Raw genomic sequence first — 16,376 nt, 5'->3', positions numbered from 1 at the left:
ATACATGTATACATATTTGTGAAATTGTGAATGATTGAAAATTTGTCCACACATAGGTTTCGGTTCAAAAACAATTACGTTACAACATTTACAACGTTTGAAATTGTATCTGTACGTAAAAGCAATTATTTGAAATTTGTTACATTAAATTAAATTTATCAGTGTGTATCGACTAATTGTTTTTGAAAAATTATCATCCATTTAAGGTAACGAATTTATTAAACTTGAAACTGTTTTTCAAATTATTATCAAACAGCCAATTTACCTTGTAGATAATACTTAATTACGACCTTGCCAATTTGAAAATGATATTCTTGACAAACTTGGAAGACAATTTTTTTTTTTTACGAGCAAGAGGAAAAAAGTTGATTGTGGATATTTATGAGCAATTCCACGCAAAAACCCCTTTAACGAATTCTTTAAAATTAAATTAAATTTTGTTTCAGGTTTAAACTTTAAAGCCAACAATCTCCACCTACCGAATACTGTGAAGAATTCGTTACCACGAAATACATCACATGCATATATATTTGGCGTCAAATCGCGATTCGAGACCAAAAAATTTTTTATTATTACTCTGCTGTTTCATAAGAAAAAGGGTTCAAGAAGTTGAAAAAAAATTAAAATTTACTCAACTTATGTTCACAAATTGCTCTCCTTTTTAGCAAACATTCGTAAGATAAAACTCTGTATTCCAAAAACGGGCTAGAAAAAAAAAAGGTTTTTTTGCGGAATCGCTGACAGTATAATACACTTTTCGAGTAAAGTGCCTCAATTAAAAGTACACTTATCGCAGTTATCGGTAAAAACGTACCGCGTTTGAGTTTCGTGGAAACTCGTGCAAAATAAAATGATACATATCGCGCCGGTAAATAAAACAACTTCGGAAAATGTCGATCTATCGCGCCAACACGATTCCGGTGCTCACCAACAAAAAAAAAACCAAATAATCAAAATAAAATTGGGCAATACTATAAGAAACAAAGTAACATAAGAAATAGAAAAAAAATAGTAAAGCTGCACACAATTAAAGTATATACCTATGAGGAAAGTAGTGGGTGTCGTTGGTGTATTGCGCACAAACTCAGGTAAGTGCAAATATTTGTGATAACAAATAACGCAAAATAATGAGCTATGCGAGGTGGGGCGAGGGAAACGGAGGTGAGCCGTGAAATGTAATATGTGCTGATAGGGCATTTTAAGCGCGGAATGCCGAGTCGCCAGGAGACGTTTGCCAGTTTGGCAAAAACCATCGGCACTTTGGTGCACGAACAAAGCAGTTTTGCCAATTACTTACAACCCACTTGGTTGCATGTATACTCGGTGCCCGAAATAAATGTTGTGACTATGATAGCGCAATTGTTACGATAAATCCATCCGAACGAACATATTTTTGTTCGAGGGGAAAGTGAAGCTATTACGTATTGGTCAAAGTAACCACGTATCTTACACTTTACCGTAAACTGGAATCGCGATGCCGCCCAACGCCACCTGTGCCGATCCCGATTTGCGCACCAGACCCGGTGAAGCCGAGCTGACCGCGCGAAAGGCCCGCGAAGATGAGCCCGAGGACGGTGCAGTCCTCGCCGGAGACGACAAATACAATAGCCGCGAAAAGACTCGAGGACCCTTTGGCTTTAAAACGAGCATCAAGTGGTCCAACACGTTTTACCTGGTGGTACTGCACTCGCTGGGGTGCTACTACCTGCTGACCTTTCCATATCTCAGCCACTGGAGAACAGTAATGTGGGGTGAGTCCAGAGTATCAAATTTAGTTATGGCTTAACTTGTACAGAGCCCAGGTTGTACTCGAAATATCGTTGTTCCTCTCTCGGGGACAGGTATGCTTTTAGGTTTGGTGGGTGGATTCGGGGTGACCGGTGGCGCCCATCGCTACTGGACCCACCGATCGTACAAGGCCAATCTACCGATGCGCGTGCTGTTGATGCTCTGCTACTGCTCTGCCGGACAGGTGACTATATTATTATTCTTTTTTCTTTTTTCTTCCATTATTCACAATATATCACAATCGAATGCCATAATGGCACTTTTGTGTCGAGCATCGGCCAAAAACGAGTTCAACTTGTATAATTGTATTAATACAACAATGGACCCGTTGTGCGAAACGCTTGACACGCGCGTTCTCAAGAGCAATGATGTTTGTTGCAGAATAGCATTTACGATTGGGTGAGGGACCATCGCGTGCACCACCGATACAGCGAGACGGACGCCGATCCGCACAACAGCAACCGAGGCTTCTTCTTCGCTCACGTGGGCTGGCTCATGCTCCGAAAGCACCCCGAAGTCATCAGAAGGGGCAACGAGGTCGACATGAGCGACATCACCGGAGATCCCGTAGTCAAATTCGCACAAAAGTAAAGCGCCCCCCCGTTACGTATACGCACACATGTGTACACCCTCCTGTATGCTCCCCTGCGTGACTTTTTTTTTTTTTTTTTCAGGTATTTCGTGCCGTTGAAGTTACTTTTGGCCTTCGTGCTGCCGGTCGCCATACCGGTGTACCTATGGAACGAGAGCTGGTACCTGGCAGCCGTGTCGCAGTGCTTTATGCGCTACATGCTGTCGCTGAACTTCACGTGGAGCGTCAACAGCGCGGCCCACCTCTGGGGCAACAAGCCCTACGACAAGTAACAACGGCCGTTATTTTATTTACTTTTTTTTTTTTTTTTTTTCCTCATATGCATCACCGCACGCGTAAATGCGTGTATATACTAAAAAAAAAGGGGGGGTGGGTGTCGTTGATTGACGCAGGAGTATAGGGCCCGCGGAGAACAGGCTCGTGTCGTTCTTCGCCGTGGGGGAGGGCTGGCACAACTACCACCACGTTTTTCCCTGGGACTACAAGGCGGCGGAGGTGGGCTACGATTTCAACCTGACCACGGGGATCATTGATTTTTTCGCCCTCGTCGGCTGGGCCTACGACAGGAAGCAGCCGTCACGGGAGCTCGTCGAGTCCGTCGTGCAAAAGAGAGGTGACGGCTCGCAACGCGCCGGCACGAAGCATCGTTGATTGCGTGCATTGGTCTGCTGTTCACGCGCGCCGTTGTACCAACCAGTGGGTCATTTGTTTAATATTATGTATGACGTTCCTTTTTTTTTTTTTTTTTTTTTTTTTTTTTTCAATCGATTCGATACCCCTTTTTTTTCAAACAAAAAAATTGATAATAGTCATCATCTTTTGCTAGATTTTGTGATTAGAGAGGAAAAGTATTATTTTTTTTTTTTTATCACGTGTTCGGTCAAAAAGAGCAGTTATCCGCTTTAATGGCCAAGGTCTCATGACAAACCAGACGCGCTTCGGGGGAAGAGGTGTATAATCTCGCGATAAGATGTAGTCTTTATTTTCTTCTTTCTCCACAGTTTTATTTATTTCGTCCTAGTTAACAATTTCAAAAGCATGTTTTACTTATTACTTGGCTTTTTGCAATTTCATATCAAGTGCAGGTACAAATAATGACATATTATGTGTGGACATATGAAGAAAAAAAAAAAGAAAAAGAAAAGATTTTAATAAAGTTGAATTGTCTCATTATTTTTGCCTTTGGAAAAATAATCATTCCCGGAATTTTCATGAAATTTGTTAATTTCAGCATCGTTCGTCCTAGTTGTTACTCCGACCACTGCGATACTTACTGAATCACCAATGCCACGTGTTCGTAAAAAAACTATCGGATGCAGCTGAATTTCTACCATTCGAGCATCACGTGATCAGTACGAATTCGACTATTTTTTTTATTCACTTGCCAAATGGTATACCCCGTGATAACGATGTCCTTCTGCACTGCTTAAAAAAATATCTCCCGGAATTCGTCAAATGATTAAATATAAAATGAAATCGGCAAAAACAAGTTAACACATGACTCTCAAGATAGCTTTTTTCAAAACATTTTACAATTTTACGTAATCTTAGAGATTTCGCGATCACGTGAGTGAAAAGAGAAAGAAAAAACTCGCCGAGCGGAAAAGTTGGCGCGTGTGTCATCCAAACGCGGATAGCGTCAAAAAGTGACGCGCGACCTAAGCCAGTGCACGGGGTATGTATGTTTTATTCAAAGAAAGAAAAGGAAAAAAAAAAAAAAGTGGTACCCCGTATACGTAAACAAAACTCACGCAAGAAGAGAAGCAGCCCCGGAGTTAAGTATATGCTCACCGCAAAATTGCACACTGCAGCGCAAACGCGCGGATGTCGAAACGCGTCTTTAGCTCTCGCGAAGTGCAAGTATGAATGTATATATATGTATATATGCGCACGGAAAAGCGAAGAACGCACGACGATAATCGTGAGAACGCATCGACACCGGAGGAGTACATTATAACTGAGGAAGCGCCGACACGAGCGGGACACGTGCCGCTGGGTGTTGTTAATTTTTTTGTGTGCACGGATAAGACGCTCGCGTCTTCCACGATATTACATATCGTTGAGCATGTACATATACGATGGCCGTTATAATAATTATAATAATTTTTAACATGTAGAGTGTAAGCGTCTAGGTGGTTATCGTCAATTACAAGTACGGATCGGTGATTTATCGTGGGTGTGATACGTGCGGAGGGGGGAGAGGGTGGCTCATTCGAGTGGCGCGGCTATGTGTCCGATCACGCGACCACGTGGAGCACTTTGAGTCATATTCCCGTCCGCCACAGCCCCTCTCGCTGATTTTTTTTTTTTTTTTTTTCCCTCGCCATTCGTCATCTGACGATCGACCTCACGCGAATACCTTGCGTTTCGATTGACGTGGTATATTTTGGTTGCTTTATTGCGGGATGGACTTTTCTTACGTGTACATACGTGTGTGGGCACGTGTCACGCTACACATCGTTCGACCGATTGATTTTCAAACAAGAGTACTTTTCTAGATAAATCCGTCTCCGCCACAAGATAATATACTTACCGATACTCGGATAAAAAAAATCCTTCACCCCGTACTTCGTCTGATGAGTTTTTTTTTTTTTTTTTTTGATTTTTCGTTTCGGACGTTAAACATTCCAGCTCGAAAGTTGTAGGAATTACATACTTATCTCCTTTGCAATGATAATCGCGGTTTATCATAGAATCGCCTATTATAAGTTCTGAATATGCATGTGTGTACTTGCGTCTTCGGTAGCTCGAGGGACAAACAAAAATCACTCGGTCATAATTTATTGCATATTTTGATACATCCAGTGAATTATACGAAAAAAATACTCCAATGCCCCTGGTAATGTCACAGTACAATGGTATCAATAATACGAATTAATTTGGAATAATCAGTACATTTTATTATCTAGCAATATAGTGAGCGGGACCTTGACATTCGAGGTAAATTATTAAAATCGTATTTATTGAAATGAAAATTATAAGTATAATAACAACCCTCTCGTCACGTGTAGTGACATTTGAAATCGATGGCAATTTAAATGAGCTTTTATCCGTACGAAGAAGGTTAAAAGAAATGCGAAATGAAAGCTTAAAAAGTGGTTGAATTGTTCATGCAAAGTACCACGGGTTTTCCTGTACAAAGCACGATGCTATATTGTGCAAAAAGTATCATTAGTTAGTTGGTAACTGACGCTATGATATTTTTACAAATTCGTTTCGATTCTTATCGATTGATCATGTAATTTTTTTTTTTTTTTAAACTTCCGCATATACTGAACATCTTGTCCTAAAATTTCGAATAAGACTATCTCTACTGCACTATACCATTGAGGTCAACATCTTTATTTTTTAGGGTGAATGTAGTATGTATAAAATGTAGGCTATGTATTACATAAAACTGTTTTTATGTTTTTTTGAACGCTGTATTGTAAAAAAAATATTGCACGATGTCTAATGATGTGAGCTACTATAGTCCCCATTAGAAACTCAAAGTTACTCTCCAAATAATAATAGTCCGCAAACTAGTTGTGTATACATACATACACATTTATCAATTACAATAAATTATGTTATACGAGACCATCTCGGACTACACTAATTTTCGGTCGAAAAATTATTTTTACACTAGAAATAGTATTTCTACTATGGTTTAAGTACATACACTTTAACTGTGAGGCGCTTCCAACTACATTGACCGTGTCTAAAAAAAATAGTTACATCAGTTTGTGATAAGAAGTAATCTCTCAAATGTCGTTGACATATACAATGCAGTATCTCCGTGACAATGCGTGACTAATCTCTAGATAAAAAAAATTGAGGCTATTCCATATACCTACTAACATAATCTATTCTTATCACCGATTGATTTAGTTTTTTTTTTGTTTTGTTTTTTTTTTCACTTGGAAGAAAAAAACCGGCACGTAAGTATACAGTCAAGGAAAAAACATACACATAGGGGAACCATTCAGAGATAAATCCATGCTAATGTAAGTATGTTGGTACAAAGGCAAAAGCTAAGTAAAAGTAGTCAGAGTTGGAGGAGCAGGTTAAAAATATTGAATATTCAATGTACCATCGACTACAAGTGTGTAAGAAGATACCACGATTCTACAATTCTGTGGAGTATATGGGGAACATGAAGTGTATCTAGAAATGTACAGGCACACGTTGAAATCTACAAAAAAATCTCGTGACATTTATAAGCGAGGAGCGAAAATTTAGACAATTGTTTTGCCATTCACATCTACGGATAGTGTTACCGATAGTATCGTCTCTAGCTTTAATTCAATTATATACCCATTGAGAAAGAGTGCAAATGACACTTTGTTATTTTTTTATTTACAAAAGTTACGTGACCAATAGTTACTGTAATAATAATAAAAACAATCATGGAATATGTTGATCATTGCCGATTTCATAGGATAATAACGAAGTTTCTAAACAATCAGAGAACATTGCATTTGCTTGAAAATTTCGAGAAAAAACTACGTGTATATCTTACATCACATCGTGAAAAATAACTATTATTTTTTGAAAGGGAAAAAAGTAGGTACATTCACCTGTACAATGTATAATATGTGTAATGTAAAAAGGTACAATTATACATGTCACGCACAACCGCCGTGCGTTTACGAAAGTGTCTTTACTCATGTACACCGTATACAATTATTTGCGACAATTTAGTAAGTAATTTGGTTGTTTTTTTTTTTTTTTTTTTTTTTCGTACCGCGTTATATTTTACAGTAGAGTTACAAAGAGTTATTTTACAGTTAGAGTGAACAAACACTTTTCAAATCCGAATTAGAAAAAAAAAAAAAAAAAAAAAAAAAAAAAATCGTTTGTGCCTTTGCAAATTCATGAAAAGTATCTATGGTAGTTTGATTCATCATCGATGAAATCATCAAATTATCATACAGAAGGTAATTTTGAAATCGCCTTCTGAACTGATTAATTCAATAAAAATCATGCATATACACCACAAATATACACCACATCAAAGTACATATTATACGAGCTTTCGGGGTGATCTTGAGAACACATTTTTCGCAATTACAGTAACTAGTGGATTTTTCAAAGATTTTTACGTATAAAAATAGACTCGTATACACATGATGTATATTTTGTGGGGTATACCTTTTGCGTGCGTGTGTAGACGTAGATGTGGAAGTACGGATGGAGCATAGATATATTACATTATAAGCTCTCGCAGCGACGGCGCATAGCGACAGAAAACGCGTGGTGGGAGCATCTCTCTCCCGGACGAACGGAAAATTGATCCGCCGGTTCCATTGCTCTTTAGTATACATCCATACATACGTGTTGCGTGAAAACAGATTTCTTTTTTTTTTTCTTTTTTTTTTCCTCATTAACAACTTGAGTATATACATACGTACACGAATCGCGTACAGTGCCATTGATGCAGCTCTCTCGCGACTCTTTTACCTGTACGTATATACATACATATACATATATATATGTTGGCGCATGTTTACAGTATATAGGTGAACGCGTTCCGCAAGCGCGCGTTAGTTGTACCTACACCACCGAGTAGTGTACAAGTGCCGCTTAGTTGCTCTCTGCAGCTGCTGTTGTCGTTAAAGTATACACATATATATTTAATATTGTCGTGCGGTGCTCGTCAACGTTTCCATACAAAAGGAGTTTCCACGAGCAGCTATACATAATATATACCATCGCAGCTCCGATTTCAATTGGATTTCCTCTCAACTGCCCAACAATAATACTCCAAGTCTTTCCCGACAAGGTAATTTTTGGTTATTTTTACGCGCAGCTCACTTCCTTTGGACACCTCTTGGCTCCGCATCCTTTTTCTTCTCGTTCTCGTCTACCTCCTATCATTTCCCGACAATTTAAAGCTCCCCTGCACATCATGATGTATACAAGCATCTTTTAACAACGTTCGCACTGTATGACAATACATTCTACGTTAAACAAAATACGCGTGTATACCTGCATAGACAAAGCATACTTTACCCCCATCAATGTGAATATACATACATACTCAATCAAAATCACGATAAATGTATCATCTACTTTACAGGCTCTTTCGTGTATGCACATTTACGCACATAAAATACATTTTCACGGGTGTTGTACCTATATATATTTATGGAGATTAAGGTTTTCGCTATCGTATATACATACATATACGTGTGTTATTGTTTTCGTCGCGACTCATTTGCTCTGGCGTGCTCTTATAGATAATAGTTAATACGCATGAATCATTCACGGTGTGAACATTTCGATTAATTCGCATTAAAATCAATCCATTGCGTTATTGGGTTATAAAAACAATTGTTATTATTTTTATTATTTTTTTTTTTTCATGAACGAAGTATACTTAAGTTATAATAATTTAAATTTATGATTCAATAAATGCATGATAGTGTTCAACACACATGATGATGATAATTGCTTACTTGCGTTTTTGCGCGCATGCGAGCCCGACAGATGCACGGTGCACGGTGTATATATAATAATATATATGTCTATCAATCTACGCACATGTCCCCTGGCTCGTCCGCTTTTAAATTTACTAAGTATAATATGATACCTATTGCGTGTACCTCAGCTGTTCCGTCTAAGCTGCCACGTGAGCAATCTGGACCTAATAATACTATTAATCGACGCTCGTATATATAATTAACACGAATGATCCGTGGCCGAATTACGCGGATACTGCGTCTTTTCAACTCTGGTATATTGGTGTTTTCTGTCGCGTTAACGTAACAAGGGTATCATGTGTACCTATGGATTCGTCATTAAGAATATACCATGTTCTCAACTTGGGGAGGACAAACTTGCAACAAATTCACCATAGAAGCGCAGGTACTTCGCTGCGAAATTAACTTTTTTTTTTTTTTTTTTTTTTTTCATCACAAAGGGTGCAAACGGTTATTTACAACAATAACATGAATAATAATTGTATAAAAACAATGATGGAATATGTTGCTTATTACAGAGTTTATCGGAATACAACGAAATTTCTAAATAGAATTGCATCTAAAGAAAATTGCATTTGCTTGAAAATTTCGAGAAAAAACTACGTGTATATCTTACATCACATCGTGAAAAATAACTATTATTTTTTGAAAGGGAAAAAAGTAGGTACATTCACCTGTACAATGTATAATATGTGTAATGTAAAAAGGTACAATTATACATGTCACGCACAACCGCCGTGCGTTTACGAAAGTGTCTTTACTCATGTACACCGTAAGATCACTTATACAATTAGTTGCGACAATTTAGTAAGTAATTTGGTTGTTTTTTTTTTTTTTTTTTTTTTTTCGTACCGCGTTATATTTTACAGTAGAGTTTCTCCAGAAGTGAACAAATAATTTTCGAACCGGATTTGTCAATAATTTACGAGCGCATGTGTACATAATATAGTGTCGCATCTCTTTATACATGTATACGTGTAATGTATACTTTACTTCGACGACATAATACGTGTATTCGCTTGTAGTTGTTGGGTTATTTAAAGTACGTGTCGTATAGGTCTATAAGTGGTGTAAATTTGAGAACCAGAACCATCTGCTCCAATATTAATGATAATTTCACATACCCTTTTTTTTTTTTTTCCTCAATAATAGATGTGAACATGACATTAAAATAATTATTTAGAAGCATGAATTTAATAAAAAAGACTACTTTAGCCACTCCAACTTAATTTAGCTGTTGAAATGAATTTGTGAGAAAATAAAATGTACTGGTATAGGAAAAGTCTGGAAGGAGCAAGAGTATACAGTGAAAAATGGTATAGGCTGATATTCGGGAGGAAAAAAAAAAGTAAGGGGAAAAGCACGAAGGCGTGATGGGAAGCCTATATACAGCTTCTGCTTCTCTTAACTGTATACCACCATTAGATTTTGTACAAACGTGAGTGTTGTCACGTATAGGCACGATGGTTTCAAAATCTCGTGTAAATTCTTATCTGCATTAGATTTTAAAACCTATTTATAAATACAAAGCGGCTTTTCCGCGTAAGGAAATCATAGTTTGTATAAAATTCGATTGAACAGTTCATCGATTTTAGTAAATTGTGTCTCCGAGCCATTTCGAACGTTGATAACGCGTCGTTTCGGTCCGCGTATACAGAGGAATACAAAATTTTTATTTAATTAAAATCGATCGTTCGGTTTTATGATGTGAAACCCTGGAGGACACGTCAATCGAATAAATTTTAATGTTTAAATCCTTGGCTAGCCCGACACAACATTAATCGAATTTAGTGCTGAATTTCAATCGACCACAGCAGGCTTCGTACATTGATACTATCGCATTTGAATGCCAAAACCGGAATTAAAATTCACATTTGAATTGATCAATTTTGAAACCGTCACTTTTTTTTTTTTTTTTTTTTTTTTTTTTTTTTTTCTTAGCAGCGGATTCGCGGGTCATGAATAAACCATCACCAAAAATAAGTACACACGTGTAAAGGTTGTACATGCACAAGGACGTAAAATTCAACATTTCGAGTTTATAGGTATATAAGTACTGCTGATGTGTGAAAAATTAACCAAGTTCCTGTACAGTCGTATGCAGGTATATGACAAGCGAATCGTGTAAAACACAGAACCTGCAGTCTCTCGTAAACTTATTTTTATCACACGCGCGTATTGTGTAAATAATTATATATACGATAATATAGCCGCTTCATAGTGAAATGTTGCATTGAATTATTAGTGCCGATGCAAGCTCGCGAGCGCCGAAAGCACCAAAACTCTTTTTTTTTTTTTAAATGTTAAATTCAACATCCGAAAAATAATTCTTTAACAGTAGGTACATTTCCACGACGACTTGTACCCTCGAAACATGGGGATTTTCGTTGGTGACGCAATTTTTTTTGTACGTAAATGTATACATGTAGCGATACATTAGAGAACTACGTTGTGGAAAGGAAAGAGAAGAGAGAGGGGAAGGAACACGTGCTCGTGGCAAACGGGAATAAGGAATAGCTGGTTTCAGGTGGCGCGAGGGGCAACGGTGCCTCGCAATTGGTCGGAAGCGCCTCAGCTGACATAACGCGCCTAGAGCTAGGAGAGAGAATAGCGTCGACAACCGCCACCGGCTATACGTATATATACACATTATAGGTACTGCCACCACCACCAACTCACCGCGTTGCCTTTACCTCGCTGCCTCGGTTCTCTTTCATTCTTTTTTTCTCCATCAATCGCTAATTGCCAGCCCGGCTGAGTAGCCTCCGACAGCTTTTTCTTCCACCAAGTACGTTTTTTTTTTTTTTTTTATTCCTCTTCCGTGATGCAACAATTATACTAGTGTACGCGTGTTTCACACTTCAGTGCCGTGATAATTTTTTTAATACAAAAGTTTCTCTGTGTACGAACAATAACTGTCTAAAACGTTACTCGAAAATAAACTACCGAATCAATTGCGCGGATCAACAAATTGTTTGTAACGCCTGTCAAAGTCAGTATACCTCGCTAACTGTCTAACTCCGCATTGTCATGATGATAAAAAGTAAACAATGGATTTAGTAATTGTAATAATTTTTTTTTTTTTTTTTTTTTTTTTTTTTTCAGATTGGAGAGAAGCCATGGCACCAAATATTACGAGTGCACCGACAGGTGTGCTTTTCGAGGGTGAAAATCCGGATGAAACTCAAAGACCTGAATTGGTTAATGGAAAAATCATAAACGAAAAAAAGGAGTACAAATTGCAACTTGTTTGGAGGAATATCATTCTTTTCGCTGTACTTCACACTGGAGCTCTTTATGGTGTTTACCTCGCGTTTACATCAGCTAAAATAGCCACAACGATATTCGGTGAGTTCTTATTTATTTATTCTTTTCATTTGAACATTCAATCGACAATTTAAGTGTGTATAGCTGGACAAATAATAAATCATGTGTTGCACGAGTATTGCACATTCTGATGCGACTTTTTTATTTTCAGCGTTTTTACTCTATCAAATCAGTGGCTTTGGCATTACAGCTGGTGCACATAGACTTTGGGCTCACAGGTCGTACAAAGCAACTTGGCAACTTCGATTGCTTCTCGTCATTTTCAATACGCTGGCATTTCAGGTACGTAAAATAAAAACAATAAATGAAAACTATAACTGAATCAAGTTGTTATTGTTAACAAATGATTGTAGGATTCAGCCATTGATTGGGCTAGAGATCACCGGATGCACCATAAATACAGCGAAACAGATGCTGATCCACACAACGCAACAAGAGGCTTCTTTTTTTCGCATGTTGGCTGGTTGCTTTGCCGTAAGCATCCTCAAGTTAGAGAAAAAGGCAAAGGCCTTGATATGTCTGACCTTTACAGCGATCCCATCCTCCACTTTCAAAAAAAGTTTGTATTGAATATGATTGTATAGCACTTTATAGTTTATACGTTATTTTATTTTATTTTTTTAACGTTTTGTTGTAATGATTATATAGATACTACATCTATCTCATGCCGATAGTGTGCTTCGTTATCCCAATGCTGATTCCTGTCTACTTTTGGAACGAAACATGGACCAATGCTTACTTTATACCAACGATTCTCCGATATACGTTTACGCTTAATATGACGTGGTTGGTCAACTCTGCGGCTCATCTGTTTGGAAATAAACCATATGATAAGTAAGTCATCTCAATACAAGCGACAATATTATCGCAAAAGGTTTAAAACCTGCATCAAACGAATCATAAAATACTTTGCACTTTCGAGAGATAATAGATTATAGTCATTATGTAGTTATTATCTCTGAGGATTTTCCTGTATTATTTTATCCAATAACTTTTTTGTAAAACTTGATTTGAAAAATCATCACAAATAACAATGAAAATGAAAACGATTTCTTACAGATTTATTAACCCTGCGCAAAATAGAGGCGTTGCGATATTTGCTCTTGGTGAGGGATGGCACAACTATCATCACGTTTTTCCCTGGGATTATAAAACTTCTGAACTCGGTACCTACGGTTTCAACTTCACGACTGCTTTTATCGACTTCTTCTCACGCATTGGTTGGGCCTATGATCTCAAAACAGTTTCCATGGATATGGTGAAAAAACGAGTAGAGCGAACGGGCGATGGCAGTCACGAACTCTGGGGTTGGGGCGACAAAGATCAAACGCAAGAAGATCGTGAATCAGCCGTGATAATAAATCACAAAGATCAGTAGGTACAAACTGCCGTTAGCCATGTAAATTCCTCGTTTGTGACCGTTCTACACAAAAAATCGACTGAATTTACGTATTCACATGAGCTTTACTCTTGAACAAGAAATTGTTTGGAATTTTTTACCACTCAAACTGTTAAACCCATTACATCATTTAATAACATTACATGCTGGCCATTCTCAATTACCACAAAAGCCTGTTAAATATTAATTTTCATAAAGTATATCATGTGCTAAAAATTAGTTTTATCAATTTCATGGTTGTGTACACGAGCATTCCTATTTAAATAGCAAAGAATTATTGTTTTTACAATTGCACAAACAGTGTTAGTTATGAATGGAAAAATTTACTTGACTGTCATTTGTACAACAGTCAAGTTATCTTTACATTTTATTTACGCTAGTTACCGTTCCAACTTTCAATAAGTATCTTTCATTCACTACTTTTGGCCAATGCAACTGCTCAGTTAAAAAAAAAAGTTATATAATATAGAATAATCAATGAATAGTGGAACTTGATTTACCAGAAATTTTTATTACCATAATTTTAAAAAATTATTTAAATTTGTAATCAATTTTTCAAGTAATTTTTTAAGAAAAAAAAAAAAAAAAAAAAAAAAAAAAAAAATAAATAAAAATGATTCAAGTACTATAATATTCAAACCTATTTTTCACTGTTTAGTTAGATACGTAGATTTTTTAAAATAATTAACATTTTAATGTAAGGAATACGAGTGATTAAGTTCCTAAGATAAATAATTATTAATACTAAAGAGATAATACAAATCAAGTGAGAAATTGACTTTTTTACTTGTAATGTTAGCAAATTAAAGCAGATGCTTTTGATTGCAGGTATTAAAAAATAATGTTATTTCTATGCATTCATTAGTATAACTTAAACTACTAGGGACCTGTGTCAAGTATCAATTGATTAATTTATTTAAAGAAAACTTGCTGATGTAGTGCTCATTCATGAGAATTACAATAGAATTTTATAAGGTACAAACATTCAATGTATGTATACTAATTAGATATTGTTAATAACATTGTGTGGAAAAATAACAAAATTTTGCTATGCAATATAATTTTTACTGTATTTCAATACACAATGCAGTGCAGTGTTGTTTATAGACTTAAATATTTTTCATAAGTGTTTTTAAAATAATTCATCATGTGTAAATAAAATTAAAAAAATGCTGAATGATAATTATAATAAATATTAAAAAGTCTACAACTGATTATTTATTTGTATAACCTAATCCTTTGGAGCAGCAAAATATTTTTGTCTGTTTATTATATTTATTTATTGTGATGCAATTGTAGGTGCAAGTTGTGACAAAATAGAGAAATCTAGAATGTGTTGAACATTAATTGCCTGAATAATAAAAATCATTTATTTGATACATGTTTGTATATATAATACAGTATAGTTTACGAGCTTAGGGATGTAATTTACTTTAAATAACTTTCTTGAAAAGAGCCTCTTTCCATTATAAATATGACATAAACATGATTTTACTTAACATGACAGTATAAATAAAACCACAGTCACGCCGATTACAATATTATCTTTATCTCCAATCAAACTTAATTATCCCGAATAGAGTTAAGCAGATATGGAGCTGTTATATTAATATAGTATCTAATGAAAACAAGTGTAGCAAATGTAACTTGAGATGAGAGATGAGATATGTATGTACATACAAAAAAATAGCTTAGGTTGCATCGGAGGACGGTTCCAGGCCAAAGGCATCCCTCAACTTGGCATTTCTGTCTAGCTGGGCCTCGGCACTTTGGTGCGAGTCCCGCACGACCGGGCGTCCAAACTCGTTAAGCTCTGGCTGCTGCTGCTGACCACGCGATTTTTCGTAGGTTTCAAGCAGAATCTGCCGGTAGGAGTTCACCTTGGACTCGATCTCTTCCTCGTTTTCGTAACCCTGTTCCTCAAGAGTGTCCTGGTACATCAGGCACTTGACCTCGATTTCTCGCTTCCTGTTGTGCTCAAGTATTTCCTGATTAGGCTGGCGATTAATCTCGAGTTTGCTGTCATCAGAGTTTTGGTGCTTGGGTTTCTCCTTCTTGTAGAGCGCAGCGCAGTTACGCTGTACGTGTCCACTGGTACCCGAGCCCCGAGGAGTCTGCAAACCCACGCCGTTGTACATGATGTTTTTTTCTTCTTTATCACTTCCTCAGTACTTATCACTTCGCAAACAAACGAGAGACCACAAGACTTTTGATGATAAGCTACGGTTTCACTACTGCATCATTCTGTTGAAGTAAAGAGCAAAATAAAATCTTTGTAATTTTTTTCGTACTGCTCTCTGCATCAGTTCGGACTGTTTGATGCATAAGCACGTAAACTTTATTAATAATTATCAACATAAATACTCACGTACAAATATTCAATGATTGGTGTGATTATACTGTTGTTATAGTTTTTGACGCTGTTATGGCAGTTTTTCCTTTAACTAAAAACTGTAGATTCTCCTTACTTACATCAATTTTTACCTTATGTGTAAATTTGCAACTGTACCTACAATGCACACAACATGAAAATAAACATGTCAATTCATTGAAATGGATTAGCTGTGTTCAATTTACGAATCCTGTCCAAGTGGTCTAACCCCGGCTGTTCCGAAGTTCCGATCCTCTCACTATAAACAGTATGAACAGAACCATTTTACCACAATATTTCTTAATAAGTTAATAATTCAGCGATTTAGCATTGGATTGGATTTTGTTACTGCAAAAACATCAAAATTTTATTTTTCACAACGATTCGTTTATTTATTTATTAATGTTACGTTCAGGTTCCGTTTGTTCGGTACTT

At 36.7% G+C, this 16,376-nt stretch overlaps 3 protein-coding genes across 7 annotated transcripts; 2 read left to right on the top strand and 1 right to left on the bottom strand.

Annotated features, from left to right (window-relative positions):
- The first annotated feature begins 1,081 nt into the window (after positions 1 to 1,081).
- LOC106638736 (acyl-CoA Delta-9 desaturase-like) lies at positions 1,082 to 3,135 on the top strand. The gene is made up of 5 exons (XM_014352060.2): positions 1,082 to 1,751; positions 1,842 to 1,972; positions 2,170 to 2,375; positions 2,463 to 2,648; positions 2,773 to 3,135. Exons 1-5 carry the CDS (start codon positions 1,475 to 1,477, stop codon positions 3,029 to 3,031), a joined length of 1,059 nt encoding a protein of 352 aa, XP_014207546.2. The 5' UTR covers positions 1,082 to 1,474; the 3' UTR covers positions 3,032 to 3,135.
- A 4,688-nt stretch (positions 3,136 to 7,823) lies between these two features.
- LOC106638784 (acyl-CoA Delta-9 desaturase-like) lies at positions 7,824 to 13,712 on the top strand. Of its 4 annotated transcripts, none has more exons than XM_014352132.2 (6): positions 7,824 to 8,144; positions 11,950 to 12,192; positions 12,323 to 12,453; positions 12,525 to 12,730; positions 12,820 to 13,005; positions 13,231 to 13,712. In XM_014352132.2, the coding sequence occupies exons 2-6, from the start codon at positions 11,964 to 11,966 to the stop codon at positions 13,547 to 13,549; spliced, it is 1,071 nt and encodes a 356-aa protein (XP_014207618.2). In that variant the 5' UTR covers positions 7,824 to 8,144; positions 11,950 to 11,963; the 3' UTR covers positions 13,550 to 13,712. The 4 variants fall into 4 exon arrangements, with proteins under 4 accessions (XP_014207618.2, XP_089453207.1, XP_014207620.2 ...); XM_089597081.1 differs by lacking the exon at positions 7,824 to 8,144 and adding an exon at positions 11,431 to 11,499; XM_014352134.2 differs by lacking the exon at positions 7,824 to 8,144 and adding an exon at positions 11,536 to 11,632.
- Positions 13,713 to 14,917: 1,205 nt separating this feature from the next.
- On the bottom strand, positions 14,918 to 16,105 carry LOC106638765 (SRRM2 protein homolog rsr-2). 2 transcript variants are annotated; one of them, XM_014352102.2, is made up of 2 exons: positions 15,939 to 16,105; positions 14,918 to 15,814 (listed from the first exon to the last, which is right to left on the bottom strand). In XM_014352102.2, exon 2 carries the CDS (start codon positions 15,706 to 15,708, stop codon positions 15,262 to 15,264), a length of 447 nt encoding a protein of 148 aa, XP_014207588.1. In that variant the 5' UTR covers positions 15,709 to 15,814; positions 15,939 to 16,105; the 3' UTR covers positions 14,918 to 15,261. The 2 variants fall into 2 exon arrangements, with proteins under 2 accessions (XP_014207588.1, XP_014207587.1); XM_014352101.2 differs by having other exon boundaries at positions 15,943 to 16,105.
- Between the last annotated feature and the right edge of the window lie 271 nt (positions 16,106 to 16,376).

The sequence above is a fragment of the Copidosoma floridanum genome, unplaced genomic scaffold (genome assembly GCF_036245765.1).
Source record: "Copidosoma floridanum isolate Cflo_tuat_1 unplaced genomic scaffold, Cflo_Japanese_pri ptg000030l, whole genome shotgun sequence".
In the NCBI taxonomy this organism is placed as follows: Eukaryota; Metazoa; Arthropoda; class Insecta; order Hymenoptera; family Encyrtidae; genus Copidosoma; species Copidosoma floridanum.
This window is presented reverse-complemented; position numbering and strand designations above follow the sequence as displayed.